The sequence below is a fragment of the Anarrhichthys ocellatus genome, unplaced genomic scaffold (genome assembly GCF_004355925.1).
Source record: "Anarrhichthys ocellatus isolate YVR2014 unplaced genomic scaffold, GSC_Weel_1.0 scaffold131, whole genome shotgun sequence".
NCBI classification, from domain to species: domain Eukaryota; kingdom Metazoa; phylum Chordata; class Actinopteri; order Perciformes; family Anarhichadidae; genus Anarrhichthys; species Anarrhichthys ocellatus.
Window position 1 is genome coordinate 593,315 of NW_022280161.1, and position 14,669 is coordinate 607,983.

The window sequence follows — 14,669 nt, forward strand, 5'->3', positions numbered from 1 at the left end:
ACAAGGTGGTGGCGGCCATAATCCAAGATGGCGATGGCCAAAACGCCGAACTCGAGGCTTCAAAACTGCAGTCCACAAAATAATGGGTGACTCCATGACGACTACGCCCACTTCCTTTATACAGTCTTTGGTCTTACCAATAGCCACTAATTAGCTTTTCATGAACCAAAGACAATAACAAGGTTTAGTGAATTTGTGTGTGAGTGTAAGAGTGCAGTCAATCTACATGTGTGCACCCTCTCAATAACTGGTATTACTGGTGTAACGCTCAACAGAAACGCCCCCCACACCCCTAGACCCACACCCTCAACATAGCCCTCCATTGCAAGTTATTCACCTTTATCTGACTGTGCTCCACTCCCTCTACCACCGTTTTTAACCTTAATAAGTCATTTTTTAATGTGCTGAATCTTTTTCCAGTGGAGTCATCTGAAAATATCTCCTGCGACTTTCATGTTACATAAATATAATAGGCCTACACATGTGTGCATGAAGGTAAGCAATGTCATGCAAAAAATACAAAAAATTGAATTGGCTAAATAAGCCCCCGAAGAAACAAAATAACTCACCCACCCACTACTTGTTCTGGAGCTTTCAAGAATATCACACAGTCCTCATGGCAACTGAGAAAATTCAATCAGCTGATAAGAATCATGTAATATGGTGGAATGCTCAAGAACAATCCACTCATTTTATAATCTTTGCAAAAAGTCAGTTGTCAGACTGGCCAGGGCAGCTAGTGTCTCAAGCGTGTTAAGCAACCAATTTTGGAAGTGGAGCACATTAGTTGACATTCTCCATCTATTCTGTATTTATGTTCAATACAAATGTCTAGATTTGGTGTTAAACTATACTAAATGACTAGTGAGGGAAACTTGCTAACCCCTGATAGTTGTTCACTTGTCCCCTGTAAAGTGTAATTCAACAATGCTTGTCCTGATCTACACATGTCATACATGATATCTACATTTCCCGTAAAGTCACTTTTGTGGTCAGCTATTCCATGAGTTAATGCTTCACTACAGATCAGTCAGAGCCTCAGAGATAGATGCTGTCCTGGCTCTGAACTCTCCAAATGTGCCACGCTCTCAGCATGTTGGCTCAAACAAGCAACAGCATGTCTTCACCATTAAAACGGAGGAGGAAAAAGAAGCCAGCTCTTAGGAAAACTTGACTAAGCTCAAGTCAAGAAAACGTTGTGGAGTTTAACATCTTTGGGAAGAACTGAATGAGCTACAACTCATTGTTCTGGTCCTGTCGACATGAAAGCCTAAACTCTACCACTCTGTCTGAGCTGAGCAAGAACTTCTAAACCATCTGCACTCCTCTCTCTGACTCACTCCCACACACCCCACAGCTCACACACACTTTGAGTATTTCTCACTGAGCCATGAAGTCTTGTTAAACGGCTCTGATGTGGAATGGTTCTGACTCACTGACATAGCAAGTCATACACAACACTCACAACACTCTCAAAACGGGTAGTTTTGTTTCTAATTGGATATTTGATATGAGGTATGCAGATCCCAAATGTATCTCTTCTGATACACAAACCCAGTGCTCTTTTTGGCTCTTTCAATTTAAAAATCTTTACACCTCACTATGTGGAACTGATTACAATGACTCTTCTTTGTGTAAGCTCAGTGGAGACTGCAATTACTCAGCCCAGTACCAATCCAGTACATGATGTCAGTGCATCAATGGGAACCTTGGTCATTTAGATCAAGCTTTAGTTCCTTCTAATCCAATACCATTGATTTTGATGACATTATTTCTGCTAAAAATATTTGAACTTTGATGATTGCTAGGTCTGCATCCTTTGGTTGATGATGTACTGGTGTACTCATCTTGTATGCTTCGAGTTTACAGGTCTAAGATAGTTTCTTTCATTATTTAGTTTTCTTAATTGATATTCTTAACAAGTTACTTACTTTTCCAATGAATGTGTTGTGATTGTGGGAAAATTCAAAGCTATACCATAGCTCTTTTATTTCTTTGTGAAGCAACACAAGAAGATCAAGCTTTTGAGGGTCAAGTAAGTGTGCACACACACATATGGAATTTGACTCTTGTACTTTGTTGCTCCAAATGTACATGCCAAGAAATAGACACAGCTAAAAATAAACATTTGACTACTATGGACAAATATAATTATGGAGACTAATTCACACGCCAATTGGCTTGTTCCGCTAACCTCAGCACATATTGCTCACAGCTTAGCTCTACTGGGCCTTTTTCCTGATGGTGTCTATGTTGGAAGCCAACTTGAGGTCTTGGGAGCTGGTGGATTCCAGAAACCTGAAAGTTTCCACAGTAGAGAGAATGGTGATGGGGGCAGTGTTGAGGGGCTTCTCCTGAAGTCCACCACAGTTTTGATTGTGTTCAGCTCCAGGTTGTTCTAAACCACAACCTCTCGTCTGTATGCAGATGCAGACTCATCACTTTCCCTGATGACTGTTGTGCCATCTGCAAATTTTAGGAATTCAACAGACAGGTCTCCTGTCGGCCCTCAGGAGACTGCACGTGCAGTCATTGGTTTAGAGGGAGAAGAGCAGTTGGGAGAGCACATGTCCCTGGGGGTCCCCAGTGCTGATGGTCCTATTTATTTTGAAAGAGCAACTGTCAGTAGTGAAACACTCGACCGGCCAATGTTGTGACTTCATCACTCAGTCAGGGACAGACTTTTGTGTTTATAGGGCTGGTCCCACTTTACTGCCAAAAATAAAACTAAAGGCAACACAAGTCACACTGCAGTGCATTATGGGACTGCTTTATTAAACTTTTTTGCTTATTTACTTTATTGCATTACTTTACCAGCTGTAGACTGTGCGTGTGTGTATATGTGTGTGTGTGTGTGTGTGTGTGTGTGTGCGTGTGTGTGCGTGTGTGTGTGTGTGAGTAACTTCATTGGCATCTTTCACTTCCTTTGACTCAGTTGTCAAATGTGAACAGAAATACTGCAAATTCTAGATCGTGACATCCTGTCATAAGACACACACACGCTCCCTCTTTACTTTTTCTTTCTCTCGGTCTCTCTCTCTATCACCCAAACACACATAATATGGAACCTCTTAAAACAAAAACTAATTTTTCATAAACTGGTGTAGAGATAAGAGATAAACCCGAAGCCAAAAGAGCTTAAAATGATGGTTAAACTGCCTGTGTTTTGGAATATTTGCCATTTGTGTGTGGTGTAAATCTGACTGTGATTGATTTATGAGATTTGAGCCCTGTATCAGAGAGTAAGATTAGCTGGTTAGCCAGCTAAATTTGGTCTTAACAAAGGCTTTCCGGTATCACTAAGTGGGTTTGCTTTTACCTATTGGGGCATTACATCAGAAGTAAAGTTTTGACCTCCCTTTCGTTTTGAACAATTTTTTTCCAGGTTGTCTAATACAACCAGCCCTCAGAAAGACACAAACATCTTCCTCAAGAATAAACATTATCGATAACCAGAAAGCTTACAAACAAGGTTGTCTATAAGTGCAATACTTTTGGATCAAAATAATTCAATATCCAAATTAGGTCATTTTTATAATCATGATTTTCAGTTATGTGAAATAGCATTCATATCTCATTGGTGAAGCTCGGATTAGTGTTATTACTGCTACAAGCTACCATGTCTAACTACCATGTCTAACTGGAATGTGTCATTTAAGCTGGCTCTCGAGCTGTCAGTTGAGAATCAACACATGCCATGTCGTAAAAGAGTTACAAAACATCTAAATGCTGAAAATGCTCATATAAAAGCTTCTTTTTTGCCACATGGCTGCATGTACAACATAGTTGTGGTAAACTGGTAACAGGCAGAGTCACTCTATGAGACCAACTGGTACTGCCACAAAGTAAACCTGCATCCTCAAAAGTTATTTTCTAGAGACCTATAGAGTCATAATAATTTCTGAAAGACACCTCAACACAGAGTAAATTATTGACATTACTGACATGCCCTTGGCCCTTGCACATTCAAATGAATGGGATGCAAAAGAAGAAAAAGTTCTCAAAGGGGATGAAACAAAAGCATGGAGATATATCCATTTATCCATCCATCCATGGCTATACATATAAAATATATGTATAACATTTAAATCTTACAAATGATGTTTTCAATCAAAAGTAAAGGAGCAGGTTAAAATTGTTGATCGGCAAATAAACAATAACAGAAGAAGACCTGCCCCTGCTGTGACTCTGATTGGCAGTTCCCGTTGGTGTTACCGCAGTAAGATACCCGAGGGCCGAGCACCAAAGCAGCAGAGAAATAGACCAACAAGTTTAAGTTTTTTTTAAACAATTTTTGTATGATATTGTATGAGAAAACAACTCATGACCTGTTAAAAATATATGATTGGGCTAAAATTCCAACCCCAAAGTTATCACTTAGAATCTGAATTAAATTCATCTTTTCTCTAACAGTGTCACTATCCCATTTCACAACAACAATGTTACACCATAGGAGTCCAGTCCACAGTTACACCTCTTCCTAATAGATTGGGGTTTTATTCAACTTAATGAATAGGTCTCTAACTACCTCATCATCATCATTATCGTTATCCGTCACGTTGTCGCGACGACTGGTAGCCTCCAGTAATCAGACACCAAAGAAATGCTGTTATATGTAAAAGTTGCAGCGAAGTTTTTACAATTCTCTCCCGCTGCTTCACGTGTGTTGGATTACATTACGCGTTTCACCCTCACGTCAACGTAAATGGAATTTCATAGTTTGACACATGTTCATTGTTACAGTTCCATTTATTTAAGCAAAATGCAAGTTAGTTACCTGTTAACAGCACGGTGGGCATCAAAAAGCAGTAGAGCACCCAGACAATCACCTGTAGATCCATGTCAGTAGCCTACAGATCAATACTCGGTCCCCGATAATCAACAACGATATAGACTATCAATAACTAGCCTTCCATAGATCAGGGCAGAAACTCGCTAACATATACGGCTCCATTTCCATTATTCCGATACTCGCTCATTATCTTCCATCAAAAAAACAAGAACAACTTTAGCAGAAAGTCTTCAAACAAACTTTCCAATCAGTCAATTGTATTTGTCTTCGTGTGTGTTTAAAGCTGTCCGCTGAGTGCGCAGCTCCAGATCGACTCCTTTCAGTGAAGTTATCGGTGAGGAAGAAAGGTTTTGTTGCATGTGTTCCTTCGGAGACGCCCAGTCTGAAGTAACAGTATTGTAGGTGGAAAATGTGATTCACAGGCAAGTCCGTCTGAAGGGCGTTCATAGAGGAGCTATTCTCCACAGAGCTGCTGCTGCCGCTTCTGTTGGTCACCTCCCTGCTGCACTATATTCCTCTCACTTCTTGTTCAGCCAACACTGCACAGCTTGTGAATCTGCTGCTCTGCTTTGCAACGTCTGTTTGATTACAAAGTTTTGCTGTTAAGTGTCTGCTCAGCAAAAAAAGAGCGTCGAAAAATAATGATATATTTATTGGTAGTTGGGTGTTGGGTTGCATGGGTTTCAAAATGTTTTGCTTGTTTATAGATTAGCATTTCTGACATGACAGCGTCAGTCAATACAAGTCGCTTGTGCTAGAAATAGGTCTTCCTTAAAGGTTTGGTGTCGGATATATGACTTATCCGACACCAAAATAAATGACTTTGTGTGTATCAGTGGCGCCTCCCAGTGTCAAAATAAACACTCTACAAGGTTGTGTGTGGAAAAATAGGGACGAACATGGACAAGGGGGGCCACGGGCATGGGGGGTTCGGTGGTCCACATTGATAGATAGTACTGCCAAATTTTTAATTTAGTTTAGAGTGAGATTCGGTATCGATAAAGTCTGTGACATTACCCACAGCAGGGCTCATCACTCCTCAACCCCCAGGAATGTTTAAAAAGTTCATCAGTCAAAATCCCCATTTAAAATAATTTATAGATAATAGGCTAGGTCAATAATCCTGGTCACTGATGAATAAGTATGCTTGATCAGCATATTTGCCAGCCTCCAGACATCATTGCCTAAATGAGCATAAAGTTCCTTTTTTTCAGTGAAATGTGTCTGTATGCTAAGTTGCTGAATACTTTTGGTGGTTTATGGTGCTTTTTGATTAAATAGATTCCTGACAGTTCTGTTGCATGAACAGAAACTTGAATATGCAAACATGAATTTGTTTGCAATACGTGTAATTTAGTTAATTGTTGTGACAGAACAATTACTTTATTCTAAATAATAATATTAATATATTTTTTACTGCTGGGCAAGTTAACACGTTAATTTCGCGTTAACGCATTCATTAATTAATGCTGACAATTATTTTATCGCGCGTTAACGCATTTTTTTAATTTATTAGAATTTTTATTTTTATTTTTATTTTTTTTTTATTGAAAGACAAGAGACAATACATATACATAACAACAAGAGGATGACAAGAACAGTGGGATAAAAGCCAGCAAACATCCTATAGTCAGTTGTGTATGTATGTGTGTGTGTGTGTGTGTGTGTGTGTGTGTGTGAACGTGTGTGTATGTCCTTGAGCCTTTTGAGATGGGGAAAAAATAATAAGAATAATATTAATTAAAAAACAACAACAAAAAAAACAGGTAAGTATTTTTAATTTTTTATTATTGTCTCATGTCTCATGTTTATCGTTTTGTATTGGAGATATGATGTCCCTTGCCGTAGAGAAAAGGCGACTTCCGCTTCTGGTCGAGGTGGGTGGCAGAAATAAAGAGAGAAGCTGCACCAGCTGTTGCTCTCCCTGGACATGGCTGCGGTAAAGTCAGCAGACACTCAGATTTCCGTGGTCAACTCAGCAGACACTTACATTTTAGTGCACCTATATGCTGAAATTCACGGTAGACGCATTTAAACGGCACAGATCGGGAGCGAGCGAAGGACTTTGAAAGTTAGCGGAAAGATTAACGTGAGACAACATCCGGTTTCTTCAGACGAACATCCGGTTTTCAGAATAAGATGCCAACAAAGTATGAATTATATTCACATTAAGTATAAAACATGCTACCTGCATCTCGTGAACCAAATGTTATTGCCCTTTTGTTCATATAGCAGTACTTTTAAAATAAAAGTGCGCAATACACTACTTTTGAATTCATTATTGAACTTTGCCATAACAATGCGATTAATCGCAAAAAATCCGTGCGATTAATCGCGATTAAATATTTTAATCGCGATTAAATATTTTAATCGCGATTAAATATTTTAATCGTTGCCCAGCACTAATATTTTTTCAACCAGCTGTTATGACATTAATGCCAACTAGGCATAACAAAGCTCTGTCTGTCATGACAGTAAGTAATACTATACTGGTGACTATATTTACAGCTGAGTGAAGGCAGCAGGTATCTGCTCTACCTGTAGACTCTAGCTGGAGTGGTGGTGCACAATGTAAAGCCACAATGATGCACGGCAGATTTGCTGGTTACATTTTGTGCAACCCGAGTCAGACTGTTGTAAAATAACCACAGAACACCCTGTGCTAAGGTGTACATCAAACCTGTTTTTTGATTAATTATTCTACACAGTTGCTTTTGGAGTTACTTTAAACCTTCTGTATATTTAGCTTACTGGACAGATTAGTCATGTCCAATATAAATGTTCTTCTATAAACTCTGTATCTCCATTATGCACTTTAGCCCTTACAACACTAACATTCATCAGCAAATGACCTCCCTTTGGTAGTCTCAATCAAAAAATACAGTAACACTATTTGACCAAGACTCAACAACAATTGTATACATTTACTCTTTACACTTTTACTATTTTAATGTACTTTGTGGTCTTGTCATCCATGATGAGCTGTGGCCCCTAAAATGTTATCAGGTTACTCAAGGAGTATGGAGGCTATAAAATTCAATTCAATTCAATTTAGTTTTGTACAGCCCAAAATCACAAAACACAAATTTGCCTCAGAGGGCTTTACAATCTGTACAAATGCGACATCCTCAGTCCCAGGACCCTCACATCGGAACAGGAAGAACTCCCCCCCAAAAAAACTTTAACAGGGAGAAAAGAGAAAATCAGTACTTGAATCTTAACAACAATTATACAGCTCAGCAAAAAAAATGTGATTCACTGAAAACTTCTCACTCCACTTATAACTCGCTGAAGACCGGTCATTCTGATCCCAGCAAACCTGTGATTTGAGGATTACATGTTGAGTAAAACATCATAAAGTGGGAATCAGCCTGGACTTGTCTATGAGTCAGCAGAAGCTGAGGTTGTCGTGTGAGAAAATGGAGGTGTGGCGTGAGAGCAGACGTGTCACATTAAATGCAGCCCAGTGGCCTTGTGGGCCGCTGCATTGGTGGATCGTCAAAAGTTCCCAACTTCCCTAAATACTTTTCACAATCTAGCTTCACAATCAGAATTTGATCATTTCGGCAGGATAACATTTGTAAAGTCTAAATGGGCCGCATGATTAAATTATTTTATCCCCATTCAAGTTAGCATAGGCCTAATCCGGAAGTTAGTCAGCCAACAAAAACATTTGTTTATACTGTAAATATGTAATCAGGCCTCACTGACCCTATTAGCATGCAACTGATTATAATTAACTTAGCTTTTATTGTAGTTGAAGCAGGTTTTCTGTTTTTTAAAATATAAAAGAAAGTACTTGTAACAAGGCATTACAGCCATCCCAGAATCACAAGCCATGTTTTCACCTCCTGTGAACTAGCCTGACTGCTAGTTTGACAAATTAGTCACTTCTATTTCAGCTTACATAACAACAATTCTTATAGTATGTTTTGTATTAATGGTTCTCAGGACGGAATCCAAAAAAATACATCTGATAGAAAAGTTACATTTTTACCTGAAAACTTTCTCTGGGAGTTTTATTGCTTCCTTTTTGTAACCAAGACGACAATCTAACTCAGCTTGTGCAGAGTGAGTGTAAATTACAGAAAAGCCTGAAAAAATATACATAACACGTAACAGATCGCCATCTTTTACTTTTTATCCTTTTTGGTGACCTCACAGATTTTTGTTGGGACCCCGTCAGGTTAGGAATCACTGCCCTATTCAAATCCATCAGGCTTCTTCATCAAGCAGTGATACCACAATGAAGAATAACTTATTTATATTTTAAATGCCCATTAAGCCTTTCATATTAATGATCATTGTGTGTTGAGAACGTATTGGTATGGGGTAGGCTAGTAACTATATGTGGTAACATATACAGCTGACTATAGGCAGAGCCATGTGTCCTGTAACATCCAGAAGTTCTCAGATGACACTGCTTTGGTTGGTCTACTTACCCGAGGCAACGACCTGGCCTACAAACGGGAGGTTGAATCTTTTGTCAGCTGGTGTGATGAAAATTTTTTTTAATTAAATGTTGGAAAGACCAAAGAGTTGGTTATTGATTTTAGAAGGAAGAAGGAGGAGGTCTCCCCAGTGACAATTGCAGGTCAGCAGATAGAAATTGTCCAGTCGTATAAATATCTCGGGGTCTATCTGGACAGTAAATTTAACTGGAAAAAGAATACTGATGCTGTTTTTAAAAAGGCTCAGTCAAGACTCTTCTTCCTGAGGAAACTTAGATCCTTTGATATCAGCAGGAAGCGTCTTCATGTTTTCTATCAGGGGATCTTGGCTAGTGTTCTTTTTTATGCTGTGCTCTGCTGGGGGGGGGGGGGCATCACTGCGGATGATAAAAACAGGATCAATAAGATGATCAGAAAGGCTGGCTCAGTGATTGGCCTTAACCCAGACTCACTAGAAGTCGCTGTTGAAAAGTGAACAAGGGCCAAGTTAAAAACAATTGTCTTGTTTGAAGGCCATCCACTACACTGTGTCTTCAATGGACTCCGAAGCTCATTTAGTGAGAGACTCTGGATGCCTCAGTGTTCTACTGAACGACTAAGAAGGTCTTTCGTTCCAGCAGCAGTTTGATTTTTTAATGAACACCTTCAGAGGTTTTTATCTTTCTGATGTCAATCATGTTTTATATGGCATTGTCTGGTGTTATTTATCCTTTGTAATGTGTTTTTGTCTGTTGTGCAATGTGGACTGTGTCGTCTGTATGAGTTTTGGGTGGCAAATGAGTTTCCCCACTGGGGATTAATAAAGTTTTCTAATCTAATCTAATCTAATCTAAAATGCTGACTTCATCCAGTTACTTTCCCGTGCTCTGATACGTTGTATTCAAGGTGCCTGTTAGTCCGTGCATGAAGTAGGAAAGTGAAGCACAAAGTATGTGATTAAAGGGACAATGAGTTGATGTTAAGAGGTGTGTGCATTTAGATTAAGAGATATTAACACACAGTACTGAAATGTAAATGTGCTCATTGAAATGTAATATTGCTGTGTTAAATTAATCTTGCCATTGATCATGATATGTGAGTGCAGTTGATGATTGTCAAAAACGATTTATCATGTCCTTAAACTTTAGAGAGATTTAGTTTCACACTAGAGTTAGGACATAATTCATTTCTTTAAAAAGATGAAGATTGAAGACTCAATTTTAAGATACTTTAAACGGTATCATATGATACTGTGTATCGGACGCTAAAGAGTACCACATACCCTGTGCGTCAGTACGCCATGGGGCTTGACAAAGTGGAAGTGTTTGACCTGGGAACAAGAAAGGGCTGCTCACCCTGCTTATTGACTGCATTACACCTAAACATACGGTCCAAAGGCTCTTTTCTGACACCCAGAAATGTCTCGTACACAGCAAAATTAGAAGAAAAGAAAAAATACAGGCAGCTTAGTCTATATACATAGTGTTTTGGGAAATTGTGGCATATTATACCTTTGAGGGGTATTTATAAGTATTTTAAAGTATTTTAATTGCCTCTACATAGCTATGCTTGAGCCAACAGTGGCAAAAACTGGTTTATAGTACGTCACCAGCTCTGACCGTTGCAGCTATAGTTATGTGGATGTGTTTACTTCATGTGTCCACAAAGAAAAAAGGACTGTAATTGACTGTTCATTGGTATTGTTTTCCATTGTGCCAACAAATATATTACGTGCCACCACCCCATAATGCATTGTTAACATGTCGTGGTCATTTCATAGATTTCTGTGAGACCAGGTCGACTAAGTCTCTGCACTCTGCTGCTCTGAATGTTGTTAAAGATGAAAGTGTTGTAGCCAAACAAAACATGCTGTGTGATACCTCTATACTGTAATCTAGTTTGTTCTGTGTGCCGTTAACTGGACCTGCAAACTCTCACAGAGATAAGACAGTTTGAGACATGAAAAGACAAAATGATATGTTGCCAGGTTGGGATGTAAATAAAAGATGAAAGCTGTTCATATTGCATGTATTAACAAGTCTAAATGAGATTCAAGGACACAGAGCAGATGTAAGCAGGAGGAAGGGTGTCTGTGTCTTCTAATTGTAGAAGACATTTATTTGCAAACCGTTAACATTTTAGAAGTTGATAGAATATTGCTTTACCAACTGTCTTTCAATTGTGTTCAACAGCATTCTATATGACAGTTTAAATAAACGATTAAATGTGTCTGATTTTGTAATACACGTATTTATTTGGGCTTTGTTATACACGGATATTACGAAAAGGACGAGTCAGTGTCGCCACACAAAACACTGGTTTTAGAAAAAAATATCAAAGAATGAATACAAAAATAATCAAATCAACAGCAGAGCTGTTTACTAGTATATTTGTGATTCAACAAAGTGTCTTTGATAACTGCTTAGTTCATCAACATGGCCTATCCCTCTTTTATTATCCTATGACGTGCCCAGAGAGGCGTGGCTTCGGTAATTTCGCGCGAATTTCCTTTCTTCTTCCTGTGTAGAGTGAATATTTCCGGAAATCTATTGTCGATGGACAGTATTTATACCGTTACCGACTTCAGAGAGTTGTAGATTTGTTTTCACATTTCGGTCCCTGTGTCCACCTCAATCAGCAGGAAGATGTCCCAGGCTCGAGTTACTGATTTCTTTTCCCAGAGAAAGAAAGGTGTCGCCGGTCCGGTCAAACCAACCAAGCAGCGCAGGAGCGCTGTTGTCGGCCGTGGCTCATCTGAGACCAGTACTAACGTTGCCAGTACGAGGTCAAGATTCGCAAAAAACAAAGGTGGTTTCCTTTGCTCGTCCTCCGTCCATGAAGAATTTGTCAGAGTTATTGACGAGGCAGTGGAGCTAAACGAGGGAGTTTGTTCTATCGGTACCACCGCGAACGATCCCACCAGTCCTCGGACACCAAAGCGGACCTCGGCCGAGACAGAGTTCGACCTCGGAGCCGCGGTGTTTTCAGCCACCGCCGACCATAGCACGGCCAAAAAGAGACGGCAAGAGGAGGTCGTTACAGACGCTAAAGTTAATGTTCCGGAGAAAGCAAGGACGAAGGCCAGGAAGAAACTGGTCCTACCTCAAAACATACCGCAGGTTACGTAACGTTTATTCTTTTCTGGTGGAATCCAGCTCATGGCTGCTCCATATTTGAGTAAATCTGTAAAGTTACGCCCAAGGTTATGCCTCATCCACACTAGCTCAATGTATATATGTACAGGCTCGTTTTCATCCTTTGGTTAAAAATAAGGTGGCAACCATAAACCGCTGTTTGCCTACTTTGTGGTTGCGAGCTTGCGAAAAAACACGAAATTGTTCATATAGAGTGACACTAAACACGCTGTTGTGTATGTCCAGGTTGCAGCCAAGTCCTTGTCCAGTGAGGTGACCCAGCAGCACTCAGCTCCGGCAGCCCCCGTTTCTGGACAGAATGCTGAGAACCATCATCACTTTGAAACCAACAGCTCTCCACAGAGGGGTCAAGTCAACAGCAAGATCACTGAAGGACAGGAAAGCAAGGTAACGCATTGTGTTTGGACTTTCTGCAGATTATGCCTCACTAGTGTGCACACATGCGTGCGTGTTGCTAACTGCAGCAAAACTGTGTGATAGACTGATATTGCTGTTCATATCAAACGATGATTATGGTGTTATTCTTTATTTTTCATATTGTTAACAAATCCTATGGAAAAATGTTGCACCCCTTTCTGCCAGGCTCTGTGTAAAGAGGGCATTGCAACCCTCAAGTCTCGCCTTCAGAGGATCAAGAAGCATGCAGAGGAAATATCCAGCGCTTCAGCGGCCACATCCTCCTCTTCCTCGTCTCCAGTCTGTTCAGCTCCTCATAAAACAACCCCACTTGTTCCCAAAACCGTCTCTGATGCTAAGGCCCTCAAGTTCACTGTAGCGCAAGTCAAAGACCTTGCAGCCAAAGCTCAGCGGCGGAAGGAGGAGAGAGAGGCCAAGAGCAAGCTGAGTGAGACACAAACCCAGGACAGGTGAGCATGTAAAAACACACTTGTAGCCGAAAACCAATATGCACTGTGCAGGTGGGACACTACATTACCACTAATCAAAGCCCAAATCGGAAGCAAATGTGTTTTTTCTCGTTCATAGTACTGGGCAGCCAGCATACCAGCAGTACCACACTCTAGCCCAGGTGGGCCCTCCAGGTCTGTCCCTGCCTTTCCAGTACAAGGTGCTGGCAGAGATGTTCAGGAGTATGGACACGGTGGTCGCCATGCTACACAACCGCTGTGAGACCGCCACCTTCGCCAAGATCAAACGTGGAGTTCAGGACATGATGCACAAGTAAGTGGAATCACGGAGGGATGGCCTGGTTGTACTTTCCGGATATAAATGAGGATGAGTGATTATTTCAAGTTTCAGGTTAGGGATGTAACCAAAACTGTATTCGCACAGTATTAGTAATACCATGGGGCCCCATGTAAGTTAAAAATTAACTGCCATGTCTATGTTTCGTGCAAGGCATTCGAACGGGATAAGTGAAGTCTGTTTTACTTGAATTTACTGCCATTATTCCCCAGGGTATGAAGTCGAAGCTCTGCACAACATCGGATTACATTTAAAATACAGCACAGCTACAAACAAAAAAATCACACAATCCACCAGCAAGTTGGTGTGTCTTTACTTCATTGTTGTCTTCACTTCTCTGCTCGGTTTGTGCGAGTGTGGAGAGGCGCCACTGCACGGGATGAAACACAACAGCAGAGGATATAAGCGATTGTGGGAAATTTTAGCAGCTGCGCATAAATATAGGGTAAACACGGGCCATACGTTTCATTTTCTTCTAAGGCAACAGCCCAATAACCTCAAAGCACTGAAATATGGCACTGTTTTCCTCAAAGCTCAAAAAAACACCACAAAAAAACTTGCTTCTACACACGGATCTTCCAGAAGTTTTGGGATTTAAAAACCGCAAATCTTTTTATAACAGTCATGTACATGAAATTTGACCTTTACATTGACCTCTCCCTAAGCATTTAGGAGCAGTTGGCTGCTGCAAAGCGCCCAGGGGGAAACATAAGGTTCAGGACCTTACTCAAGGACACTTCACAACCTTGACAGATGGAGCTGAGGGACACACCAACAGGACTGGCTGTCAGACCGCAGAAGCTAATGTTTGACTCTTTTCTTTGTCCTCCTTGCAGGCGGTTTGAGGAGGGCCACGTTAGTCAGATAAAGATGGTGTTTCCCGAAGCCTACACATTTCGACAGGAGAAGAATGTCCCGACCTTCAACAGCAGCATTAAGAAGGGCCGCTACCAGCTCACCGTGGATCCAGTCCTTCTCTCTGGTTAGTTTATTAAATCGCCACTTCTTCTGCTCAAAATATTAGAAGTTGGCTTATTTTAATATCCATTACTATATATATATATATATGTATGTATGTATGTATGCATA

General features: G+C 40.4%; 2 protein-coding genes across 2 annotated transcripts in view; one reads left to right on the forward strand and one right to left on the reverse strand.

The window, feature by feature from the left end:
- The window catches only part of LOC116399837 (piezo-type mechanosensitive ion channel component 1-like), a 28,042-nt gene extending 22,701 nt beyond the window's left edge, over positions 1-5,341 (reverse strand). Inside the window, exon 1 of the mRNA XM_031877264.1 lies at positions 4,778-5,341. Within this exon, the coding sequence (XP_031733124.1) occupies positions 4,778-4,841 (64 nt within the window). The 5' untranslated portion in view covers positions 4,842-5,341. The remainder of the gene's footprint in view (positions 1-4,777) is intronic.
- Positions 5,342-11,736: 6,395 nt separating this feature from the next.
- Positions 11,737-14,562, forward strand: LOC116399833 (DNA replication factor Cdt1-like; the record flags this gene model as incomplete). Its single annotated transcript, XM_031877260.1, has 5 exons — positions 11,737-12,341; positions 12,603-12,764; positions 12,960-13,243; positions 13,362-13,556; positions 14,417-14,562. Coding segments are annotated over exons 1-5 (1,261 nt in total), but the record flags the coding sequence as incomplete, so codon positions are not given.
- Between the last annotated feature and the right edge of the window lie 107 nt (positions 14,563-14,669).